This window comes from Neophocaena asiaeorientalis, unplaced genomic scaffold, assembly GCF_003031525.2.
Source record: "Neophocaena asiaeorientalis asiaeorientalis breed wild unplaced genomic scaffold, Neophocaena_asiaeorientalis_V1.1 scaffold148, whole genome shotgun sequence".
NCBI lineage: Eukaryota > Metazoa > Chordata > Mammalia > Artiodactyla > Phocoenidae > Neophocaena > Neophocaena asiaeorientalis.
The window spans coordinates 5741349-5766055 of NW_020174050.1; the positions used below are offsets into that span (position 1 = coordinate 5741349).

General features: G+C 34.1%; 1 protein-coding gene across 3 annotated transcripts in view; it reads right to left on the reverse strand.

Moving 5' to 3' along the window:
* CNOT6L (CCR4-NOT transcription complex subunit 6 like) overlaps positions 1 to 24707 on the reverse strand; it is a 99231-nt gene that overhangs the window by 45055 nt on the left and 29469 nt on the right. For 2 of the 3 annotated variants that reach the window (XM_024754079.1, XM_024754077.1), the window contains exons 2-4: positions 20910 to 21031; positions 18269 to 18455; positions 16845 to 16930 (exon numbers count right to left, since the gene is read on the reverse strand). In XM_024754079.1, the coding sequence (XP_024609847.1) occupies positions 16845 to 16930; positions 18269 to 18455; positions 20910 to 21031 (395 nt within the window). Of the gene's footprint in view, positions 1 to 16844; positions 16931 to 18268; positions 18456 to 20909; positions 21035 to 24707 lie in introns of those variants that run through there. The other variant, XM_024754078.1, reaches the window with a different exon arrangement.

The window sequence follows — 24707 nt, forward strand, 5'->3', positions numbered from 1 at the left end:
TATAGCTTTGCTTCCATCATTTGTCCTAGGGTTCTATCCGTCCGTTTTTTTGTTTTCTTTAAATTTTTTTTCTTAATAATTATTTTTTATTATACTAACTTTATTACATTTTATCTTACTTTATTTTATTTTACTTTATCTTCTTTCTTTCTTTCATTCTTTTCTTTTCTTTCTTCTACTAATTCTTTCTTTCTGCTTTTGCTCCCGTTTATTCTGAGCCGTGCGGATAAAAGGCTCCTGGTGCTACAGCCAGGAGTCAGTGCTGTGCCTCTGAGGTGGGAGAACCAACTTCAGGACACTGGTCCACAAGAAAAGTGTGTATGTGTATGCTTCTGTGTCAGATTTTGTCTGTATAGCTTTGCTTCCACCATTTGTCCTAGGGTTCTATCCGTGCATTTTCGTTTTTAAAAAAATTTTTTTTCTTAATAATTATTTTTTATTTTAATAACTTTATTATATTTTATCTTACTTTATTTTATTTTACTTTATCTTCTTTCTTTCCTTCCTTCCCTACTTTAGACAACAAATCATCCCAAATTGAGGAGGAAGACTTTGAGAGCAAGATTTATGATTTTCTCCTTTTCCTCTTTTTGTGAGTGTGTATGTGTATGCTTCTGTGTGAGATTTTGTCACTATAGCTTTGCTTCCATCATTTGTCCTAGGGTTCTATCCGTCCGTTTTTTTGTTTTCTTTAAATTTTTTTTCTTAATAATTATTTTTTATTATACTAACTTTATTACATTTTATCTTACTTTATTTTATTTTACTTTATCTTCTTTCTTTCTTTCATTCTTTTCTTTTCTTTCTTCTACTAATTCTTTCTTTCTGCTTTTGCTCCCGTTTATTCTGAGCCGTGCGGATAAAAGGCTCCTGGTGCTACAGCCAGGAGTCAGTGCTGTGCCTCTGAGGTGGGAGAACCAACTTCAGGACACTGGTCCACAAGAGACCTCCCTGATCCACATAATATGAAACGGCGAAAATCTCCCAGAGATCTCCATCTCAACACCAGAACCCAGCTTCACTCAACGACCAGCAAGCTACAGTGCTGGACACCCTATGCCAAACAACTAGCAAGACAGGAACACAACCCCACCCATTAGCAGAGAGGCTGCCTAAAATCATAATAAGTCCACAGACACCCCAAAACACACCACCAGACACCAGTCTACCTGAAAAAGAATTCAGAATGATAGTAAAGATGATCCAAAATCTTGAAAATAGAATACACAAAATGCAAGAAACATTTAACCAGAACCTAGAAGAAGTAAAGATGAAACAAACAACAATGAAGAACACAATAAATGAAATTAAAAATACTCTAGAGATCAGCTCTGTGTTTTGTGACCGCCTGGACGGGTGGGAAAGGGAGGGTGGGAGGGAGGGAGACGCAAGAGGGAAGAGATATGGGGACACATGTATATGTATAACTGATTCACTTTGTTATAAAGCAGAAACTAACACACCATTGTAAAGCAACTGTACTCCAATAAAGATGTGAAAAAAAAATCTTTAATGCAACACACACCAATCAGAATAGCTAAAATTAAAACGCAATGAGCAACAAAGTGGTTAGAAAGAATGTGAAGTACCTGGAACTCTCAGAAGTTGCTGGTGAAAGTGTAAAATAGTACAACTATAGTGAAAATCTGGTTAGTAGCTTCCAACTGACTTGAAAGTGGGAAAAAGAAACTTCCTGGGTTGATGGAAATGTTCTACATCTTGAGTTAGGCAGTTACTTTTGTCAAAATTAGTCAAGCAGCGTACTTAAGTATTTGGGTATTTTACTGTATGTAATTATAATTCAATAAAGTACTAGGGGAAAAAAACATGAGTGAGTTAGGCAGTAGATGACATACAGCTGAAAATAAAATAAGTGAACAGGAAAACTATATTCAAAGAAATTACCCAGAATGCATCACTGAGCATCAAGAAAATGTAAAATATGAGACAATAAAAATATGGGAGTTAGAATAAGAAATCTTAATATACGTTGAACTGGAGCTCTAGAAAGAGAGAACAGTACTTTGGTTTCTGGTCTGACGTGTAAAGAGACTGGAAGTTGTCACTCCCACCTCCACAACTGAGGTCACAGGGCAAACTGCTGTCCTGAACACAAGCAGGGCCCCACACTTTGCTGCGTTTTACTCCCGGGGGTCCTACTGGGTTCTCACTATAAAGACTGGAGAAACCCCCCGCTGTGCTTCTGTTAGGGGAGAGGGAAAGTAATGTTCTCCTTAACCAATTCTGCCCACAAGGGAAACCATTTTACCAGAGTACAACCAAGTGGGGTTTTACCAAAGCCTAACCAACCCAATATTTCTCTTATCCCACTCCAGCCCCCTCTAGTGTGTGGGGAGGGAGGATACCCAACTCAGACTCACCAAAAGACTGAGACCTAATCATAGGACTAGAGGACTCTTCCTCTCCTTCACACTTCATCACATCAATAGAGCTCCTATATAACAGAGGGTTAGAGCTCAAGAACTGCAAGCCTCAGACCCTAGCTAAAGAGTCTCTGGGAAAACCCGAGGATAACAGAGGCGACAAAAACAAGGACATGAGAGGAAATTTTGGACTCTGACACACAGATGGAATAAACAGTAAACACATTCTGACTCCTAGCCAGAAGGAGATTAGAGAGAGAGAAGAAATGAGAGAGGCAATATTCAAAAAGAAAAAGGCTGCAAACTTTCAAAAGCTAACTTTTTAAAAATTGAATAAACTGATACAAGAAGCACAACATATACAAAGAAGTTTACGAAAACTTTCATTTTACGTTGTACTGCAAACTAGAGAATGCCAATGGCAAATACAAGACTTTAAAACCAGATAGGGAAAAAGGATCAATTACTTCTAAAGAAAAAAATATGAGAATGCCAATAAAATTCATTAACAACAGAATACAGTACAGTAACAATACAGTAGAATAATATCTCTAAAGAGTTGCAAGATGGTATTTGAGACTTTAATACTCCTCTACCAGGCACCAATATAAAAAGTAGACAGAAAATCAACAAAGATGAAGAATACCCTAACAACACTGTTAAACAACTAACTGATATCTATATAATACTCTACTCAAAAACACGAAGATATACATTCTTTTCAAATACACATGAATATTCACCAAGAGAGACCATACTTTGGGCCAGGAAACAAACTATAACATGTTTAAATGACATGAAATCACACAAAGCATACTATCTGACCATAACAAAACTAGAAACTGACAACAGACAGACATCTGGAAAATCCCCAAGTACTTTGATACAACTAAATCAGTGTTTAGAGGAAAATTTATAGTATCAAATGCTTATATTAGAAAAATCTAAAATCAGTGACCTAACCTCCATATTAAGAATCTAAAAAATAAAAGAGCAAATACACCCCCAAAGAAACCAAAAGGAAGGAACTAATAAAGAGCCAAAATCTATAAAATCTAAAATAGGAAAACAACAGATTACTACTGAACCCAAAAGATGGTACTTTGAAAGAGGCAATAAAATTGACAAACCTCTCTTTGACCAGGACAAAAAGACACAAACTGTAAACATAAAAGATGAAAGATGGAACAGCCCTTGATACATTAAAAGGATAGAGAATATTTAAAAATATTTATGTGCATAAATTCAACAACTTAGAAGAAATGAAAAAGTTCCTTCTAAGACAGAAACTACCACACCTCAAAAAGAAATGGATAGAGAACAGCAAAAATGGCAGAGAAGAACTCCAAAATTTTGCCCCTCCACAAAAGCAGTATCAAAACCCAAAAAAGCTAGCAAAAATTGCAGACTCAACTATTTCAGAACTCTGGAAATTAACTAAATGATTACGTCAACCCAGGGGGTATTCATTCAAGAAAAAAAGGACAGTGATTTGTGGAGTTTTAAACCTTCTCCTGGTCCCTCATTGCCAGGGCAGCTTGGCAGCCACTGGAGCAACCAAAACTGAGCTGGAGCACTCTCAAAGCCTCATTCCCAAACACTAGTCATTATCTGACCTGTGTGGTGGTTCCTCTACTCTTGCATAGCGTTAAAAGACTTCTTCCTGGAGGGGAAGGAGGAAACTATCACTGGAAAATGTTTTAAATTTGTAGGTGTCCAAGGTCATGGAAACAGCTGGGGCAAACAACTGACTAACCAAAAAGCTTAAAAGGAAAAACTTGGGAATGAGATGTCAGTACGTGCTCCAAAAAGCTCTGACATACTCCTGGGACTCTAGAAGGTCATATGGACATGGAGGCCTATGCACATGCTTAGGAAAGACCTAAAAATAGCCTAAGCTCTCACCTCTGTCTGACCTTGAGGCTTTGCAATGAAGGAAGTGAAGGACAAGGCGGAGTTATAAACTTCTTGGCTGAGTAATGAAGGTGAGCCCCAAAACACACACCAAGCCACTTGGCCAGGAGTGGGAGACTTACTGTTTACAGGCAGTTAAGGAAATCTCTGTCCAACCATTAGCTGACCATAAACTGAATAAAAAGACTTCAATGGCCACACATGACAAAGCATACAAAATTTATAGAATTAGTTCTGAAAAGTCACTAAAGCAACAAATAAAACAAGCAGCAACAACAGACAACCCTGGGAAGGGGAGAGAGTCTAATTCCAAAGTTGCTGCATTATTTTAAATGTCCAGTTCTTAACAAAAAAAAAAAAAACCCTATGAAACATACAAAGAAACAAGAGAGTATGTCCCATACAAACGGAGAAGAGCCATCAATAAAAACTGTCCCTAAGAACACTAAAAAGTGTACCCAAGGACTTAATAGAAAACACTTTGAAAATCCAGTATTTTAGTATGCTTAAAGAGCTGAAGAAAACCATGTCTAAAGAATTAAAATGAAGTATGAGAATGATATCTCACCAAACAGAGAATATCAAAAAAGAAACCGAAATTATAAAAAGGGACCAAATAGAAATTATAAAACAAAACAAAATCACTAGAAGGGCTCAAGAGCAGTATTGAACAGGTAGAAGAAAAGATCTGTGACCCTGAAGAGAGGTTAGTTGAAGTTACACAGCCTGAAGAAAAGAAAAAAGAATGAAGAAAAATTAACAGAGCTCAGAGATCTATCAGACAACAAGCGTACCAACATATGCAAAATGGGAGTCCCAGAAGTCCCAGAGGAAGAGAAAAAAGAACAGGGAAAAAACGGTCAAAAGATCCCAAATTTAATGAAAAGCATTAATAGAAGAAGAAGCTCAATAAACTCCAAGTAAAATAAAATGTAAGTGAGATCTACTCCTGGACAAATTATAATAAAACTGTACAAAGTCAAAGACAGAAAGAGAATTTTGAAAGCTCTAAGACAGAAGTGACTCATGGTATACAGATCCTCAAAATAAGATTAACAGCTGGTTTCTCATCAGAAACCATGGAGGCCAAAAGGCAGTAGAATAACATATTCAAAGTACTGAAAGGGGGAAAAGGAACAAAAAACAAAAACTATCAACAAAGAATTCTATTTCCAGCAAAAATATCCTTCAAAAATAAAGGGGATAGTAAGATATTACCAAATAAACAGAGTTTCTCACTAGCAGACCAACCCTGCAGGAAATACTAAAGAGATTCCTCTAGCTGAAATGAAAGGACACAGAACAGTAACTTGAATCAATATGAAAAGTCAAGAGTACCAGTAAAGGTACTCTACATAGCACATATAAAAGACAGTATAAATGTAATTTTTGTTTTTAATTTTTTTCTCCTGATATGAGATAACTGCATACAGCAATAATTATAAATCTATGTCGATGGGCACACAATGTAAAAAGATGATAATTGTAATGATAACAGCATAAAAGAGAAGTGAATGGAGTTACAGTTACAAAGTTCTTTTATATTATTAAAACTAAGTTGCCATTGATCCAAATTAGATTGCTGTAAACTAAGATGTTAATTATAAACCTCAGGGTAACCACTAAGAAAATAACTCAAAATAACATAGTAAAAGAAACAAGGGAATTAAACTGTACACTGGAAAATATCCATTTAGCACAAGAGAAGGCATTAATTGAGGAAGAGTGGAACAAAAAGGACATAACACATACAGAAAACAAATAGCAAAATGACTGACATGAACCCTACTTTATCAGCAAATACATTAAATGTAAGTGGATTAAACTGTGATTAAAAAGCAGAGATTAGCAGAATGAATAATTAAACATGATTCATTATATGCTATCCAGAAGAGAGACACTATAGATCAAAGACATAAATAGATAGAAAGTAAAAGCACAGAAAAAGGTATGACATGCAAACAGTAACCAAAAGAGAGTTGAAGTAGCTACACTAAGACAGAGATAACCTCAATGTCTTATATCAATGAAAGAAACTGAATTAGTAGTTAAAAACTTTTCAACAAAGAAAATTTCAGGCCCATATAGTTTTACTGGAAAATACTACCAATAATGTAAGAAAGAAATAATACAAATGGAAATGCTTCAAGAAAATAGAAGTGTTAGTAACACTTTCCAACTCATTTTACGAAGTCAGTAGTATCCTTATCAAGCTACACAAAAACATTGTAAAAAAAAATACTACAGAATGCCTTACAATCATAAATGTATAAATCCTCAACAAAATACTAGCAAATCCAGTAATATATTAAAAACAAAATACATTATGGCTAAGTGGTATTTAAAATGGGAATAGAAGGTGAGTTCTACCTCTTGATAGAAGTCTGATTATTAATGAAAAACCACCAATGTAAATCAGCAAATAAACAAAGTAAAGAAGAAAAGTTATGATCATTTCAACAGTTGCAGAGAAAGTATCTGACCAAATTCAACTTGCATCAATGACAAAAATCCTCAGCAAAAGTGAAGAAACAGAAGGAAAATTTATTTAACCTGAAAAAGCATCTACCAAAAAACCTGCAGTTGATATAATTCATGGTGAAAGACTGAACACTTTCTCCCTAAAGTTAAGAACAGGGCAAGGACATGCACTGTCATCACTTCTATTTAATATTGCCCTTGCCAGTGTGATAAGGCAAAAAATAAGGAAAGGAAGAAATGAAAAGGTCTCTATTCACAGATTAAAAGGTTGTAGAAGTTCCTAGAAGTAATAAGTTTACAAATGTTGCAAGGGATAAGGTCAATATACTTTTAAATGAATTGTGTTTTAATTCTATAAAATATCAATGAATAACTGGAAAATTTAAAAGTAGTACCATTTACAATAGCATCAAATATCAAATAAGTAGCAAATCCAGCAACAATATATAAATCTAGCAAAATATTTGTAAGATCTGCATGCTGAAAACTACAAAACATCAAAAAAAATAAAGAAGACCTGAGTAAATAGAGAGGTACACTGTATTCACAGATTGGAAGACTCAGTATTAAGTCTCAAGATTAACAAACTGATTCTTCCTCCAAACTGATCTACATATTCAATACAATTCAAATAAAAATTCTAGCAGGATATTTTGCAAAAATCATAATCTGATTCTAAAACATATGGAAATGCAAAGCATTTAGAGGTGTCAACACAATTTTGAAAAATAACTACAGAGTTGGAGAACACATACTATATAATCTCAGGGCTTACCACAAAGCTGCAGCAATTAAACATTTTGGTATTGGCATAGATCAGTGGACAGTTTATATATCTAGCAGTAGACCCACCCACATAAATTTGGGTCTAATGAATTTTGACAAAGTTGCAAGAAAATCCACGTGGAAAGCATAATATTTTCAATAAATAGTGCTTGGAATGACTGGATGTACATATGCAAAAGAACAAACTTTGTACCATACTTACAAAAATTAACTTAAAACAGACCACAGACCTATATGAAAAACCTAATTATAAAATTTCTAGAAGAAAATCTTCATGTACTTGGATGAGACAGATACATCTTAGATGTACTTGGGTGAGGTAAATACATCTTCGGTGTATTTGGTAAATACACCAAAGACATAATCCATAGATGAAAACAAGTGATAAATGGGACCGCATCAAAATGGAAAATTGCTCTTTAAAAGGCCCTGTAAAGAAAGTAAACATACAAGCCACAGACTGGGAGAAAATATCTGCAAAACATACTTTAAAAAGGACTTAAATCCAAAACATATAATAAACTCTCAAAATCTCAGTAATTAGAAAAAAGGCAACTCAATAATAAAACTAGGCAAAAGATGTGAATAAATACTTCCTTCACCAACGAAGACATACAGATGGCAAATAAACACATGAAAAGTATAATTACTCATTAGAGAAATGACAAGCTAAACCAAAATGATATTACATCCTACTAGAATGAAAAATTTTTTTAAAAAATTGATAATACCAAGAAGTACTGACAAGGATGCACAGCCAACTAAAACTCTCTCATATTTTTGGCAGGAATACAAAATGATAAATCCACTACGTTGGATTATTAGACAAACAGTCTGGCAGTTTCTTATGAAGTCCAACATACACTTACCATACCACCTGGCAGTTCCAGTCCTAGGTATTTACCCAAGTAAAATAAAACTTACTTCACACAGAAATCTATACAAATGTTTACAGTGCCTTTATTCTTAATCACTCATAACTGGAAACAACCCAAATGTCCTTCAACTTGTGAATAGATAAAAATCGGTGGTATATCCACACAATCGGATACTACTCGGCAACAGAAATGAGCTACTGAAATACACAAGACAGATGAACCTCAAACACATTATGTTAAATGAAAGAATCCAGACTCAAAAGGCTACATACTATGTTTCTATATATGACATTCTGGAAAAGTAGTTGCCAAGGGCTAAGAGTGGGAGAAGGTGTTGACTTCAATGAACACAAATGAATTTTGGAGGGTGACAGAACAGTTCTATTTCTCAATTGTAGTGGTGGTTATGCAACTGCATACATCTGTCAACATTCACCAAATGTGAATGTCTGTCAACAAAGAGGTCAATTTTACTACATACATATAGTTCAGTAAAAAAGTTGCTCAGAATTTAATTTTTCAAAAATATATTCAAGGTATAATTTCAAGAGTGACCACTGAGAGTCCAGAAATAGAATGTACAAATCCCACACCAACAGAAGTATATAGATCAAGAAACAAACAAGGGGGGAAAAAATCTGTTTTTAGAAAGGCAAAAAGAAAACAAAAAATCACACAAAGAATGGAATCAAAAAGTAGGATGGCAACCAGACAAAAATATCAATAATTGCAATAGAGGTAAGGCAATTGGTCTGAACCCACACATTAAAATAAAGTCAGACTGGATTAAAAACAAAGACCAGTTATATACTTTTTGTAAGAGACACACCTAAGCATAAGTACACAGAAAGGTTGAAAGTAAACAAAGGAGAAAAGATGTATTATACAAACATTAACCAAAAGAAAACTTGCATAGCTATATGAGACAAAAAAGATTGTAAGATGAAAACCCTAACAGGAGGCTCATGACCTAATATCAGGTTCAATTTACCAGAAGGTACAGCAATATATAGGCATAGTTGGTATACCTAATAAAATAAACTCAAAGGCTATAAGCAAAAGCTGACTGAACTACATGGGGAAATGAACAAATTCAGCATTTAAATGGAAATTTTAGCATATATACCTTAATTATTAAAAGAGCAAACAGTCAAAAATTTATAAAGATACAGAAAATATGAGGAACACAGCTAACAAATTTGATCTAATGGAGAAACATATAGATCTGTACCTAACAATTAGAGAAACAATACTCTTTTCAGATGCAGTAAAACATTTATAAAAATTGATCGCATACCAGCCCATAAAGCAGGAATCAACAAATGTAAAAGAACTGGTTCATACAGGTTACCCTAACTGCCTATAATGCAATTAAGTTTAAATTTAACAATAAAGAAAGGTAAATTTAAAATCACATGTGCATGGAAATTTTAAATAACTGATGAGTCAAAGAAGATATGATAACCTATATTAATAATACTTAGGCAAAAATGATGAGAATATTTCATATCAAAATCATGGGATGCCAAATAAATTTATAGTCTTGCCAAAAAAATTTATGGCCTTAACTGCTTATATTTATTTGAAAATAAGGAAATCTAAATATGAATAAGCCATATATCCAACTTAAAAAGAGAAAAAAGGAAAAAACTATAATAAATCCAAACAAAACAATAAAGAAAAACAGAAACAAAGCAGTTTTTAAAAAATAAAAGCCAATATTGACTCACTGAAAAGAACATAACTGACAAATCTCTGGGGAGACTAAATCAGAAAAAAGATAGAAAGCACAAATAATCTTACTAATGAAGAAGGGGGTAATATAAACAAGAGTCTAAAAATATATCAAGAGAATATTATGAACATTTTTATGCAAATTTGAAAACTTTAAAAAGCTGAAAAATTCCAGTATTACATATACAGTCCAAAAAAACAGACTCTTCAGCAATTAGAAAGACTCAATGATTCTTATAACTACAAATACATTGAGGTGATAGTTCCACCAGGCAATGGTAGTTTTATAGTCTTGTTCCACCAAGATTTCAAGGAACAGATTAATTCAATATTATACAAACTCTTTGAGAAAACTGAGTAAGAACAGTAAGAACACATGTCTATCTTATTCATGAACATACATGAAAAATTCCTTTAAAAAGTTATTGTGAAAGGCAGTCCGTCAGGGTCCCTGTGCTTCCCCCCCCCCCCTTCATTCTTTGTGAGTGCAACAGATTCTGAGACTTATCTGTCTCTTGATACTGAGCAGTTTCTATAGCTAGTTAAATAGGGAACTAAACAGGTCAAGGCAACCAGAGCAATACTTCCATATAACTCTTTGTACCCCTGGAGAAGCAGGATTAGTTGTTTTGTTTTGGTTTTTTTGCAGCTAGCTACAATATTTGCTGCTTGCTTGAAAAGTGCTGCACCTTTGGACTTAGATTACTCAATTGCAATGCAAACTCTTTGTGTATACAGCATGTGTCTGGGTCCACCTTGTTGCTTGAGTGATAACGTTCTTTGTCTCTGACCCAAGAGTCTCATGTCTTCTACCATTATCCATGAAGCAATAATTGGCTAACTTATTAGCTTGTAATAGGGTAAAATCTCAGAGCCTTAACAGTTCTTGACAAACACTATCAAAATAAATCCAGCAGTGTATAAAAGCACCAAGTTGGGTTTACCTCAGGAATCCAAGTGTGGTTTAAAGGGGCAGGTCAGGGGGACGCTTACATATAATTTACCACTTCAATATATGAAATGAGAAAATAATGTAATCATCTCAATAGATGAAGAAAAGCATTTAATAAAATTCAGCACCCGAATAAGGATTAGCAAAGTAGAAATAGAAGGAAACTTCTAGAACCTAAAAACTTTTTACCAAAAATATAGAGCAAATATTCTTAATGGAAAAATATTAGAAACATTTCCTTTAAAATTGTGCTTAGAAGCATGCCCAGTATTAATGCTTCTATTCAATATTGTATTAAACATGCCACTACATTACAATAAGGAAAAGAAATTATAAGAATTTGAAAGGAATGAAGTCTTTATCAGCAGATGAAATCATTATCTGCATACAATACCTAAAGAATTTGTAAACAAACTTTTAGGAAGAATGAGAATTCAGCCAAGAAGGCTTACTATAAGATCTTTTTTCTTTTTAATGGTAATTCGTATACCCCAACAGCAAACAGTTAGAAAAAGCAACTTAAAAAAGACATGGTTTATAAGAGGAACAAAAAAACTTATAAAGTATCTAGAAACAAATCTACAAAAGATATGCCTGAACAGTGTGCAGAAAGTTATAAAATTTTATTCAAAGACATTAAATAAGATCTAAATAAATGGGGAGAATGCACAAATTCATGGATAGGAAGACTCAATATAATTAACATGTCAATTTTTCTTAAATTGATCCAGACATTCAATGCAGTTCCAAAGTCCCAACAGCATTTTTTGTGAAACTTAACAAGCTGTTTCTTATGTATGAGGAAGATTCAAGGCACCCAAACTGCCAAGACATTGCAAAAGCAAAATGTAAAGGGACTTCCCAAAAGAGATATCAAATCTTAATATAAAGCCATAGTAACAATTATGACAATGTAGTAATCAGTGCAAGGTGAGACAAACTGACTGCTGCGTATAGAGAATGGAGATCCCAAAATAAGCCTACTACACCTTGCTGATATATGAGAGAGGTGACTTTGCTGATCAGTGGGAAAAGGGAAAACTAGTCACTAAATGATGTTGAGACAACTGGTTATTCACAAGGAAAAGACAAAATGAGATCCCTCCCAAAATTAGACCTCTCATACCATATTAAAAAATCAACTCCAAATGAATGAAAGAATTAACTATGGAAAGCAAAACTTTACAACAACTTTTAAGAGATAATATAGAAAAACTATTTATGACTGGGGTAGGGCAGGATTTCTTTAATAAAACGTAAGATGCGCTAGTCACAAAAGAAAAGAATTTTAAATTCAACTACAATAAAAAAAAATCAAGGGCTTCCCTGGTGGTGCAGTTGTTGAGAGTCTGCCTGCCATTGCAGGGGACACGGGTTCGTGCCCCGGTCCGGGAAGATCTCACATGCCGTGGAGCAGCTGGGCCCATAAGCCATGGCCACTGAGCCTGCGCGCCCGGAGCCTGTGCTCCGCAACGGGAGAGGCCACAAAAGGGAGAGGCCCGCGTCCCCCAAAAAAAAAAAAAAAAAAAAAAAATCAAATCTATTCATTAAACAATACCAACAAAGAAAACAGAAAGAAAAGCCAGAGTGGAAGAAGACATTTAGAATACAAAATAGACAAAAGTTAAAAATTCCAAGTGAAAATAAGCAAAAGATATCAATAGCAATTTCAGAGAAGAAACGTGGCCAATACATATATGAAAAGATTCTCAGTTTTATTATCAATTAGGAAAATGTAAATTAAGAGTAGGACTAGAAACTGTTTCACACTTAATAACTGGCAAAACTTTAAAAATCTGACAATACTAAGTAAGTGTTGGGAAGAAGACAGAAAAATGGCAACTGTATTACTTTCAGGAGTATATTTTAGTACAGCTACTTTGTAAAATATTATGGCATTACCTAATAAACCTAAGAATGTATAAGCTTCTTTCTATAACCCAACAATTCCATTCCTAGGAACTCTATCAGGAGACATGTACAAGAATGTTCATGGCTACATTGCTTATAGTAGTCAAAAAAAGGTGGAAACAATCTAAATATCTATAGTAGAATGAATTACAGCATATTCATATAACAGAATACAACACAGCAATGAAACAGATTAACTACAATTACACGAATGCATAAATGTATGAATCATAAATACATAAAGTCAAATAAAACCAAGTCACAGAAAATTACATTCAGTAGGATTCCATTTATATAAAGGTTAAAACACCCTTAACAGATACATATATAAGCTCAGTATCTGGCACATAGTATGTGCTCATCAATACCTGTTGGATGACTGAAAGAAAACTAACAGAATTTAGGACAGTAATAACCTCTGGGAGAAGTGATGAAGATGTAATCAAGAAAAGGCACACAGGAAACTTAAAAGATACAGGGGATCTACACCAACAAGGTTTGATTGTGCCTATTTCCCAATAATCTCACCAACAGTTAGTTTATCAAAATTTTGGAATTCATCCAATCTGATAGGTAAAACTTGAGTATAGTCTCAACTTGCATTGTTATTATTATATAATGTTGATCAACTTTCTAATTTTACAGCCATTTGTAAATCCTCTTATATGAATTATTAATATGCTCTCTAATAGACTGTCTTTTATTTACTGATTTCCAGAAGCTCATTATATAATACAGAAGAAAGTACTTTCCTCCTATATGAGTGGCAATCGGATTTTTAAATGCATTTTTTAAAAGGTACTGAGAACGTTAGATAATGGGTGTGTAGTTACTTATTTTATTATTTTCTTTAAAATGTTACTCTTTGTATATTATGATATATTTCATGAATTAAAAAGTTTACATAGTAAAAGAATCTTCAATTGCCATGGTCCATTTTATTTTAAGGGAGATAAGTAATTCTTAGAAGGAAGCTAGAAATCTTCACAATTATTGAAGTTCTAAAGTTTTTATTATTTGGGGACATCAATGTTTAATGCCTGAGGACAACTGTTTGGCCCATATGTCAGAGAAAGTATTGCTTTATACCTTAGGACATGAATTCTAAATTATTTAAAAATAACCATATGAGAATTGCTTTCACTTACACCTTTTCTTCCATAAAACTAATACAGTTTGGATTTTTCTTTTAAGTGACTTAAAAGAACATTTCCAACTTCCTGGACTGGCCATGTTTGTAGTTTTTAAATTGGCCTTCTTATCCTAACTCTTCAAATACCCTACCCACCACACATACTCCTCAAGTCTCAAAATAGCATTTCTAAAAATTAACTTGTTGAGCCAGGATGATCAAATTCATTATCAAAATTTCAGTATCTGTGTTTCAGAGGAAGACAGGAAATGGAAGAAAGGCACTCCTTTTTCTGGTTTCAAGACAAAATGGAATCTTAGAGGCAATCCATTTTCATTGTTTCTTTTAAATATATCACAGTGCTATTTTAAGTGCTCCACTCTACTCCCTCCCCCTTTTTTTGGGCACAAAGTACCACTATGTGGTTATTAAAACTGATTAAGAAATTATTTCAAGTTTTACCTTCCTAAGAATATAAAGCTACCATTCATTAGGAACATTTTATTCCTTCAATTCCTTCATAAAATCAATCCTGTTTTTACCACCGTAAAGTTTTGAAAGATGGCAGGGAGGGCTCTGGCTTTCTTTCATTTCTAAAAGGTCTCTGCTCTTCTGTATTGATCACCTGAACATAAAATAGCACTGCCAGAAAAACAGATTCTCACAGAAGAGGAAAGTCTGCAGATAGCTATTTATATTGAATTTAAATTGAAGTTTAATGAAAAAGAATTTATCCATAGGCACGGACAAAGCTAAGTTACAGCTGGTAAAGCAGAGCTGGTGCCTGATTTGAAAGTCTGAAGTGAGATTTTAACAAATGTGAATCATCAGTAGACAAGGGACACTAGAATCAAAGTCCAACCAAAGACAGTAGTTTGGAAGACTAACATTTTAACTAGTAAAACAAAATGAAGAACCCAGGAGATAAAGGATATTCAGAAAGATTCATTCAGTTGATACTAAGCTAAATTTTCTGAGAACATGTCTCTTTTTTCTTTTTTTTTTTTCTTTATTTGGTATGCGGGCCTCTCACTGTTGTGGCCTCTCCCGTTGCGGAGCACAGGCTCCAGACGCGCAGGCTCAGCGGCCATGGCTCACGGGCCCAGCCGCTCCGCGGCACGTGGGATCTTCCTGGACCAGAGCATGAACCTGTGTCCCCTGCATCGGCAGGCGGACTCTCAACCACTGCGCCACCAGGGAAGCCCAGAGAACATGTCTCTATATGAGATAACATGGAATAGAGTTATGAAACAGTAAGATATATAATATTTGCTTTTCCAGGAATGTTATGTGGTATGAAGGGTAAGTCCAACTGGGTTCAATACTAAGGTATTCATTTGTCATTGACATGCTCTCCATCAAGATTAGGAGGAGGAAAACAGCTGTTCTGATTGATGTTGAAAGTAAGAAACAATGGTTATCCTTGGAGACAAAAAATATACAATTTATTATAATCAGTATGAAAAGTGTGAATTCTGAAATCTAAGATTATAAAAATGACAACCATTCCATACTTTTTAATAGGCACAAACAGACCTGCCCCCATTCCAACTCTAGCTGGATGGCTGTTTCAGCTACATTTACAAGAATAAGATTTAGCACACAGAGAATAAGGCGAAATGTCCCAACAAATTTCAAATGCCTTGGGTTAATCCTCAAGAAAATACTTTAGATAAAAAGTATTCCCCATATGTCCAATTCATACATGATAAAAAGCATCAGTAAATTCCTACAAAGAACCTAAAATCACAAGAGTTAGACCATTCATATAATTATACAACTTACGAAGGGTTAACTGTATAAGGAAGCCTAACACCACTTTTGTCATTTCAACAAATAATGTCAGCAATCTTACCACTCTTATTCAAGCTTCTTTCTTAATGCTCCACTATATGATTTAAGCAAACGCAAACAGAACACGTTCATGAGACTCAGTAGTCTTTGAAGAAGGAAAATAAAACATATGAAAGTGTATACTTTATAAGGCTTTAATGTTCCCTCCTCATTAGCACGGAAAATGTTTAACCAATAGTGTAAATCTGTATTTAGTCCTCTGCATTCAAAATAAACCCTTCTTCTTATGCTATGCTATAAGAGAAAAATAGACAAATCTCAGTATTTATGTGATTTGAGTATGACTTTCATTCCAAACTGAGATGATATCATCAGAGGAACATGCATTTTGGATTAATACACTATTTACAATAACTACACTTATTAGACATAGCTCATTTTTACTGTAATGTTTTCCCTCTTATAAACCTAATATGCCAATGCTATCTACTCTATCAAAACCAGACATTCTGGCTGAGGTTAAAATTCATTATGTTACATCACTGTTTTCAATTTTTTTAAAAAATGGGAAAAAAACTACAGTGCTAAATGTTAATTTAAACTATCTCCTCTAAGAAATTTCAGTAAAATATAAAAACAAAACAAAACAAAAAAACCCGAAATTTCCCCCATACAAGTTTGTTAAAATGATGGCAGCTTGTTGAAATCGTGAAGTTCAATTTGATAGAGAAGAACCACTTTTCTTTCAAGAGTAATGTATAGTTACATTCTCGAAATTATACTAAAACCTGGCCTAATTGTAATGAAAATGGTCTTTAAAAGGCTAAGAAAACCTCAATGCTGACTGCTAATGCTATCATTTTTAAAAAATCACTCACCTTTCAAACCTAGAGTTTGTAGCTGGAAGAGCCGACCAAGTTCATAAGGCAAAACCCGTAACAGATTGTTATTTAAAAGCAATTCCCTGTTTTTTTAAAAAAAAAAACACAAAAACTGTTTTAGTTTAATATATCAAACTTTATTAATACCTACAGTCGTTGTTCTTAACCTGCCTTCTAACATAACATGAGTGATGTCTACATTCAGGGTATATTTCTCTACATTCATCCAAAAATGTTGTAACTGCCACAATTATTAACAGTGTTTCTATGATTTACTCACTCTCTAGCACAGATTAAAGTTAAAGGTATAGGAACTGTATGTCATTCTCAGGCTAAATATGCTCCGTTTTCTCTCTCACCCAAAATGCCTCTCAGATGCAAATCAGAGTGACACATACTTTATGTACCCAAAGACAGCAGATATCCTTGAACCTAGTCTCATTCATATAAAAAAGTAATCTTTTTAAAATAAACTTCAGGATTTAACTATAGTAGCCAATTCCCTGTATCAATTTTTATAACAATACAACTATTATCACTTCAAGATACAACAATCATTGACACAGAACATAAACATTAAAAATAAAGCATAGGATAGTATAAATAGGATAGCACAGGTAAGATCTGATTTATGATTGTGAAATTTTGGGCAGACTACAGAAAAAATAAACAGCCCTTGTAATTAATTAATGACCAAAAGGTATAAAATAAATGACTAAAAAGTATAAAAAACAACAAAAACACACAGCAAGGGGATGGCAAAGAACAAGATTTTTAAATGATATTAAATATTTAATTTTAAACATGTGATGGCAATTTTTTAACATTACTATTCAGCAGATAAGGTAGAAAAGCGATCCCTGTTTTCATTGGGAACATTTATACAAGGTCTCAAGATTCCTATACAATTTTCTCCTATGAAGAAATTTCTTAAAGAATCCTGAAAGACTAGAAATAAACCCATTTATTATCAGGTTTTAAGATTTCCTTAAGGAGTTGTAATATATAAGCATAACTTGCCTTATAAAATAGATATGTTTCTAAAACCTTTACTTAAAGCAAATCATTTTCCCAACTATTTCTCATTAGTCTAGACTAGTCTAGCCCCAATTAATTCTGATGAGATTTGTCACTTGAGTGTAAAGTGAGACTTAGGTATTTTATAGCCCTATCCCACCTCAAGTCTGTCAAAAGAAATTGGTCATACAAGCACATTTCTAGCCAGAAACCTCCAAATTTAAAGGAAGAAAGGAAAAGAAGCGTTCAATGGAGCCCAACTCAAGCACTCTGCTTAGACAATTTATATCATTTAACCTTCACATACATATGGAAATCCTACTGTAAGATGAGTAACCTTCCATAATATTCTTATTTGGTAAATTTAGAATTTTATACAGTGAGTCACATTTATATTTCCTCACCTGAGAGACACCATGTTTCCTAGTTCTGCTGGTAAACTTCTGAGTTTATTGGATGACAGATCCAGGTAAACCAGATTATGAAGCTTGGCAATATCAGGTGGAATGCGACTAAGGTAATTGTCATTTAGGTGCAGTGCTGTCAAGTGTGTCAATGACCAAAGTGATGTACTTAAGCTCCGCACTCTACCTAAAAGGCAAAATATTGATGCATTAAACTTCTAGGCCCAAGACAAAGACTGAACTACAAGGACTAAAAAGTGGGAGAAGAGCCCACAAATACATATGGATACTGTGACTCTGGCATTTTAACTTTGTATTTAATGCTACTTGATTGCTTCCAAACACACCTGGTCCTTCTTTAATTTCATGCCACCTTTTTCCCTGACAACCATTCTTTCTCATGAATCTTCCATGTATTAAATAACATGTGGCATAATGAGGAGACCATTGGAGTCAGGGTGATCACATGGTCTCAAGGAGAAAGCATGGGGCTGAATTGAGCTTTTGTAGTAGAACAGTCCTGAATTTTTTTTCTCTAAGTTATGATCCTCACAAAAGCACTTCTCACATACTTCGTGAAAATTAATAGTGCAAGGTTTATCTATATCTAGGGCCTGAATTAGTCCACAGACTTTAAATAGACAGGAGTAATTGCTATGATTTAGAACCAACCTTAGTTACTCCCAAAGGAGACATCTTCCCCAGCCTTCTCATATTTCAATTATACATTAATAACTCTGGTTTAAGATTTTGCATTTAAGTGCAACATACTCAAGGAAATAGTCACTCATTAAGCTTTACCTATCAGTCAGCATCTGACAGCTATGGTAGAACATGTACTGGAAAAAGAAGACTTGGTTCACAGTCCTGATTTTTACCATTTATTAGCCATATAAGCCTAAACAAATCACATAGCTTCAGCTTCTGTAAAATGTGATGTTATCTTAACAATAAACTTATATGAAGAGACTCTGAAAACTTTACCAAAGTAAAATGCTAACAGATACTGATTAAAAGAGCAGTGGAAGGTAGAGACGGCAAAAAGTCTCAATAGGGAAATGTTATTTTTCATATGGCTATCAAGCAGTAGACTCGAACTTAGATCTTCTCTTCAGGGTTCACAGGTTCCTTCATGCTGTCTATAATCAGGCTTAAAGTGCCAATTAGGATTTTGCATTTTAATAGGAAACAAAGTTTTCAAGTGAAAAGAGGCTCTAGTAAAAAAGAAACTTATTTTAGTTTTACCCAGGGTTTAACCGAATGGTTCTCAACCAGGGGCAATACTGCTCCCCAAGGGACTTTAGCAATCTGGAGACATTTTTGGTTGTCAAAACTAGAGGGGTGCTACTGGCATCTAGTGGGTAGAGGCCAGGAATGCTGCTAAACATCCGACACGCACACAACCACTCCCAACCACAAAGAACTGTCCAGCCCTAAGTGTCAATAGTGCCAAGTTGAGAATCCCTGGGTTAACCTAATAGGATTTGCTCATATTCATTTTTTAAAAAAATTATCAATCACCTAACTGCCACCTTTTAGCTAAAGATACGGGTATTTCTTGCTATTGACACCATAATATGCATTTAACTCTTCCAAATGAAAGCTTACTGGGGAAAAAATTACATTCTAAATATAATCTGTATTGTTATCAATTCATAAAAGAAAAACTGTACTTATATTTTATTTTTAATAAACTTTTAAGTTTGTGATAATTTTAGATCTACAGAAAAGCTACCAAGATAATACAGTTCCTATATCCCCCTCATCCAGTTGCCCCTAGTACCAGCATCTTATATTACCATGGTACATTTGTCAAAACTAGGAAACGAAAAAAAAAAAAAAAAAAAAAAAAAAAAAAACTAGGAAACCAAGATTGGTACGTAGTGTCAATAATATTAACTAATTTATAGACTTTATTTGATTTCACCAGTTTTTACACCTTTTTGTTCGAAGATAACTAATTCATAGACTTTATTTGAATTTCACCAGTTTTTACACCTTTTTGTTCGAGGATCTGGAAGATCATATTTTTTGCATTTAGTCATCATGTCTCCTTAGTCTTCTCTCATCTGTGACAGTTTCACAGTCTTTCCTTGTTTTTCATGACCTTGACAATTTTGAGGATTACTAGCTAGGAATTTTGTGGAATGTCCTTCGGTTTGTCTGATGTTTTTCTCACTATTAGACTGGTTATGAGTGTTTAGGAATCAGATTCTATTTTAACAACTCCTAAACATGTAATTTATAGAATAAACAGATAGCTTCTAGGTTTCCCATTCTACCAACAATGGGATGATAGGAGGACGGCAAAGATATCAATTTGCAAAAATGATTACTCTGCAATAGCCAAAACAAAATCTATTATATCAAAGAACCTAGTTTTACTTAGAAACTGAACTCCCAATGCCTTCAATTTTAGATGCCAACTGTGGCCCACAGTATTAATCTCAAAAGAAAGAATGGGAACAAAGATATTTGGTCACAGATAAATCAGTAAGTTAAACACTAGTGCCTCAGCATCTTGTATTTTCTCAATTAATTCATCTAATTAAAAATGTACAGCAAAGAAATAAGTATAACACTCAACTCTTGTTCATCATTGCTATTATAGCCCAGATTAAATGTTTCAGATTCCACTCACCCGAGATTTCTAATTCTGCCCAGTGAGATTTTTTCCCATTGGCTACCTCCTCTGCTGACATGATGGTATAAATTCTGCGAGGATCTGGAGGGTCATATTTTTCCTTTGGCATCCCTATTAGTCTGTAAGGGAAAAAAAAAAATCAACAATTATAATCTAATAGAAAAAAAAGAGAGAAAGAAAAATGAGATGGTAAATTTTCTTCTTCTCCCCCCTTGCCAGGCTACTACTAAATTCTCACTAGAAGGAAAACACATCTAAAGTATGCTAGGCTATTGCAGGTACTCAGTAACAGATGCCTCAGGAAAAATGCAAAGAAGCAGGGACACTGGACTTCACAGAAAACATGGTGGTTGTTTCCCAAACATCCATTGCACCCTTTCCCCTTCATTTAGCTGCCTTGCCTCCCAAGACAGACTGACCCTATGCAAGTTTCCTGAATGGACTCTGACTGGCCTAAGAGAATCAGAGTAATCCTATCCTCCTTGTCTCAGTGATATTCAGATATTCCATATCTAAGACAATTAGCACATGACATTCCCCTTGTCACAGAGATTAGTTCAGAAATATTTAATAATCACTAGGCTTAAGACTCATTTTATGTTTATGGGAGGAGCAGGCTTCTCTCTCCTGCTGGTCATAAATGAAAAAGAATACAGCCCCAGCTATTGTCGGCAATCATCCAACTATAAGGAAAGCCAGCCGTAGCAGTCAAAGATGAGAAAATAGAGAAACAAAGCCAGAGACCTCACCAAACCACACCTGTAGCACTCTCAAATACTGGGCTTTTTGGATACACAAGTCAATTTATTTTACTTATTGTTTAAACTACTAGTTTATGTTTTGTTACTTGCAATCAAAAGCATCTAATTAAGATTATCGTGTATCTTGGTTTGCATGGACCAGTCTTGGTTTATATCTGTTATTCTTAGGTTAATTATTGATAACACTTCTTCACTCCCAAAAGTGTCCAATTTGGATAATGAGTTACATGGCCACCCTAATTGAAACTAATATTATACAGTTTTCTTCAGTTAACTGCCAAAATAATCACTGAACAATCATCAGTGATGACCAGCTAGACATAAACTCCTCAAGAATGCAATGTATGAATCAGATGACAAATGGCCATAAAAGTAATCATTCAAGAGGTCTAATACAAGAGTTACTGCTCGGTAATTGGCAGAAAATGAAATCCCGTTCAGATCTAACAAGAATAGCAAATTACAAAATCCTGAACCTAATTAAACTCCTGCATGCTATCAGTAAATATCCTCATAGTATTTATAGTTGGTTCTTTGCTCATATCTTAACACAGAGACATACAGACACACACGAAAACCAACTGCCTAAAACTGGGAGTGTTTCTAAGTAGTTTAGACGTTCTATCTCAACGTAAGAGTTACTTTCAGATGGTCTGAAATTTGTTACATAAAGAGAACAAAGAAAAATAGGAAGTATTCTATCATGTATCAAGGAATCAAAGCTAGAAAAGAATACAATCAAAATTTCCCATACCATAATTTGTCCTCATATTGCGGAAGGAAAAACAGTCATTCCTTCCTATTTACTAAAAGGGGCAAAGAGAAAGTTTTCCAGATTTTTTCATCTGTTAACAGTCATTAGCTTCCAAATTTCCAGGTTAAGCTCTTCTGCTCTAACCTTATCACACAACTGAGTGATACTGAAACATATTTTATTTTCCATAAATGTCCTGGATCTTCACACAGCACAAACAGTATGATCATTTTCCTCGGGAAAAACTTGATTTTTACCACTTTTGGCCTATGTAAATTATTTCTGAATATAAAATTTTTAGGTAACAAGGTTTTCAGAATTTCTACTATGCACCATAAGGTACATGTGTCTCTGTGGGTACTCCTGCACACTAATATAAGATTCTACAAAAACACAAGTTAAGCAAAACCAAATCAAACAGATTCAGATCCAAAGACATGCTACAAATCCATCATCTACAATGAGAATGGATAAAAAACTAAGACTGTGACATTTGCAAAAACTATGTTTCATTAATTTTAAATCACTTTTATAAAATATAGTGCATAGGTCAACTTAATTTGGCAGTTTTAATCATGGCTCCCACTAGATGGTGTTATTTAAGGGGACAATAAGTTGTTTCTGTGTGGAGGCATATCCTTTTTATAACTCTATACAGTTCCTACCACATAGTAGGCACTGAATATGTATTTGTGGAATGATCATATATGCTTTATAATCCTAAAAACTACCATCTTCCTCTCACCTTTCCCAATTAACAGTCAATGCTCTTCTAAAAATTAATCTCATGAAATGGTCATTAATCCACATGTTCAATTTCCCTAAATATTTACAAAATCTAGATAGGAGATTAATAATCATCATCTCTTCTGGCCCACTAATGCTAATCTCCAAAACAGCTACTATATAAGAACTATATTTCTTTTTTTTAAATTTTTCATAAGTCTCCATCTTTGTAAGTCCAATAAAATTTATAAAATCTGTTCCTGCAAAACATATCCATAAAATGTTTACCAGTGTCTATAATATGTAAAAACCAAAGTAATATTAATACTGCTATATTAGGGGTCAAAGTTCTCCTTTGGATTTGATTAGGAAGTCAATAAAAATACAAGTCACTTAATCCTTCAAAATGAAACTAAATTTGGATAGTCTAACTCAAGTTAAAACATTTTTCATTTGCATTAACTACGTAATTTAGTAGAGTCTATAGATCTGGTGATCACTACTGTCCCAAACATCAGGTTTTCAAGCATGCTACTAAAAACTTAGCTCAAATTTAGGAAACTGGTATTACTGAATACTACTATTCAGCTTTATCTTCCCTCTCAGTTCCTCAGCATCAACCTTCCATCCTGGAGACATACCATAAAAACCTATTTCAAAATAAATATAAATAATAATTCAAACGTAATTTACACTGTTAATGTGCTTTCTCAACAGTCTAAGGTATAGGTCAGTCCAAGGCTTAAATACTGGATTGACACTTTTCATCCAAGAAAGAGAAATGTTTAATTTTGTAAAGCCTAGCAGCTAATTTCCTTTTCCTATCTTCTTTATCAAATTGATGAAGAGGCAAGTTTTTTAATTGTTTTTTCCAAGAGTTTCTAATTTCTGCAATATCTTACATCAGTTCCTGCTATACACCAAGGATCCTCCCATTATATCAACCTAATTTATATTGGGGATCCTGATCACATAACAAAGTAAACTAAAAGCCCCTTCACAACACAGCCTTTTTAACTTCCAGTCTTCAAACCCCATTTTGACACTATGAAAAATACTACACATAGCTCCCCAAATACTGACTACATAAGCTTCTTTGAACCTAACATCCTCTCTACTCCATTCCTTGAATCTCATTTTATCACCAACGCAGCCCCCTCAGATTCTAGGGCAAAATTTCTGAGAGCAACCGTCAGTCCTGGAAAAACAACCTGATTATCTCCTACTTCTTAGTTTCTATGAACTATCCTGAAAGTAAACAAGTCTTAATCTCTGTAACTGAAGGATGATTAATTACTACATACAGTGAAGATTTTTGTTAATTTAGTTCTCAGTCTTCTGTATAATTAAGCAAAAACTTCACGTAAACCTGTAAAATACTGACTTCATGGAAAATGTATTCCAATCTTTTTTTAGCTGCAAAGCAACACTTTATGTAACACTAGGGCTACTTTGCCTTAAAAAATTTACCTTGGAGTTTCCAAAACTGTAAATAAAATATAAGATACCTACATAGCATCATGTTCAGTGAATAGCATGTTACTACATATATAT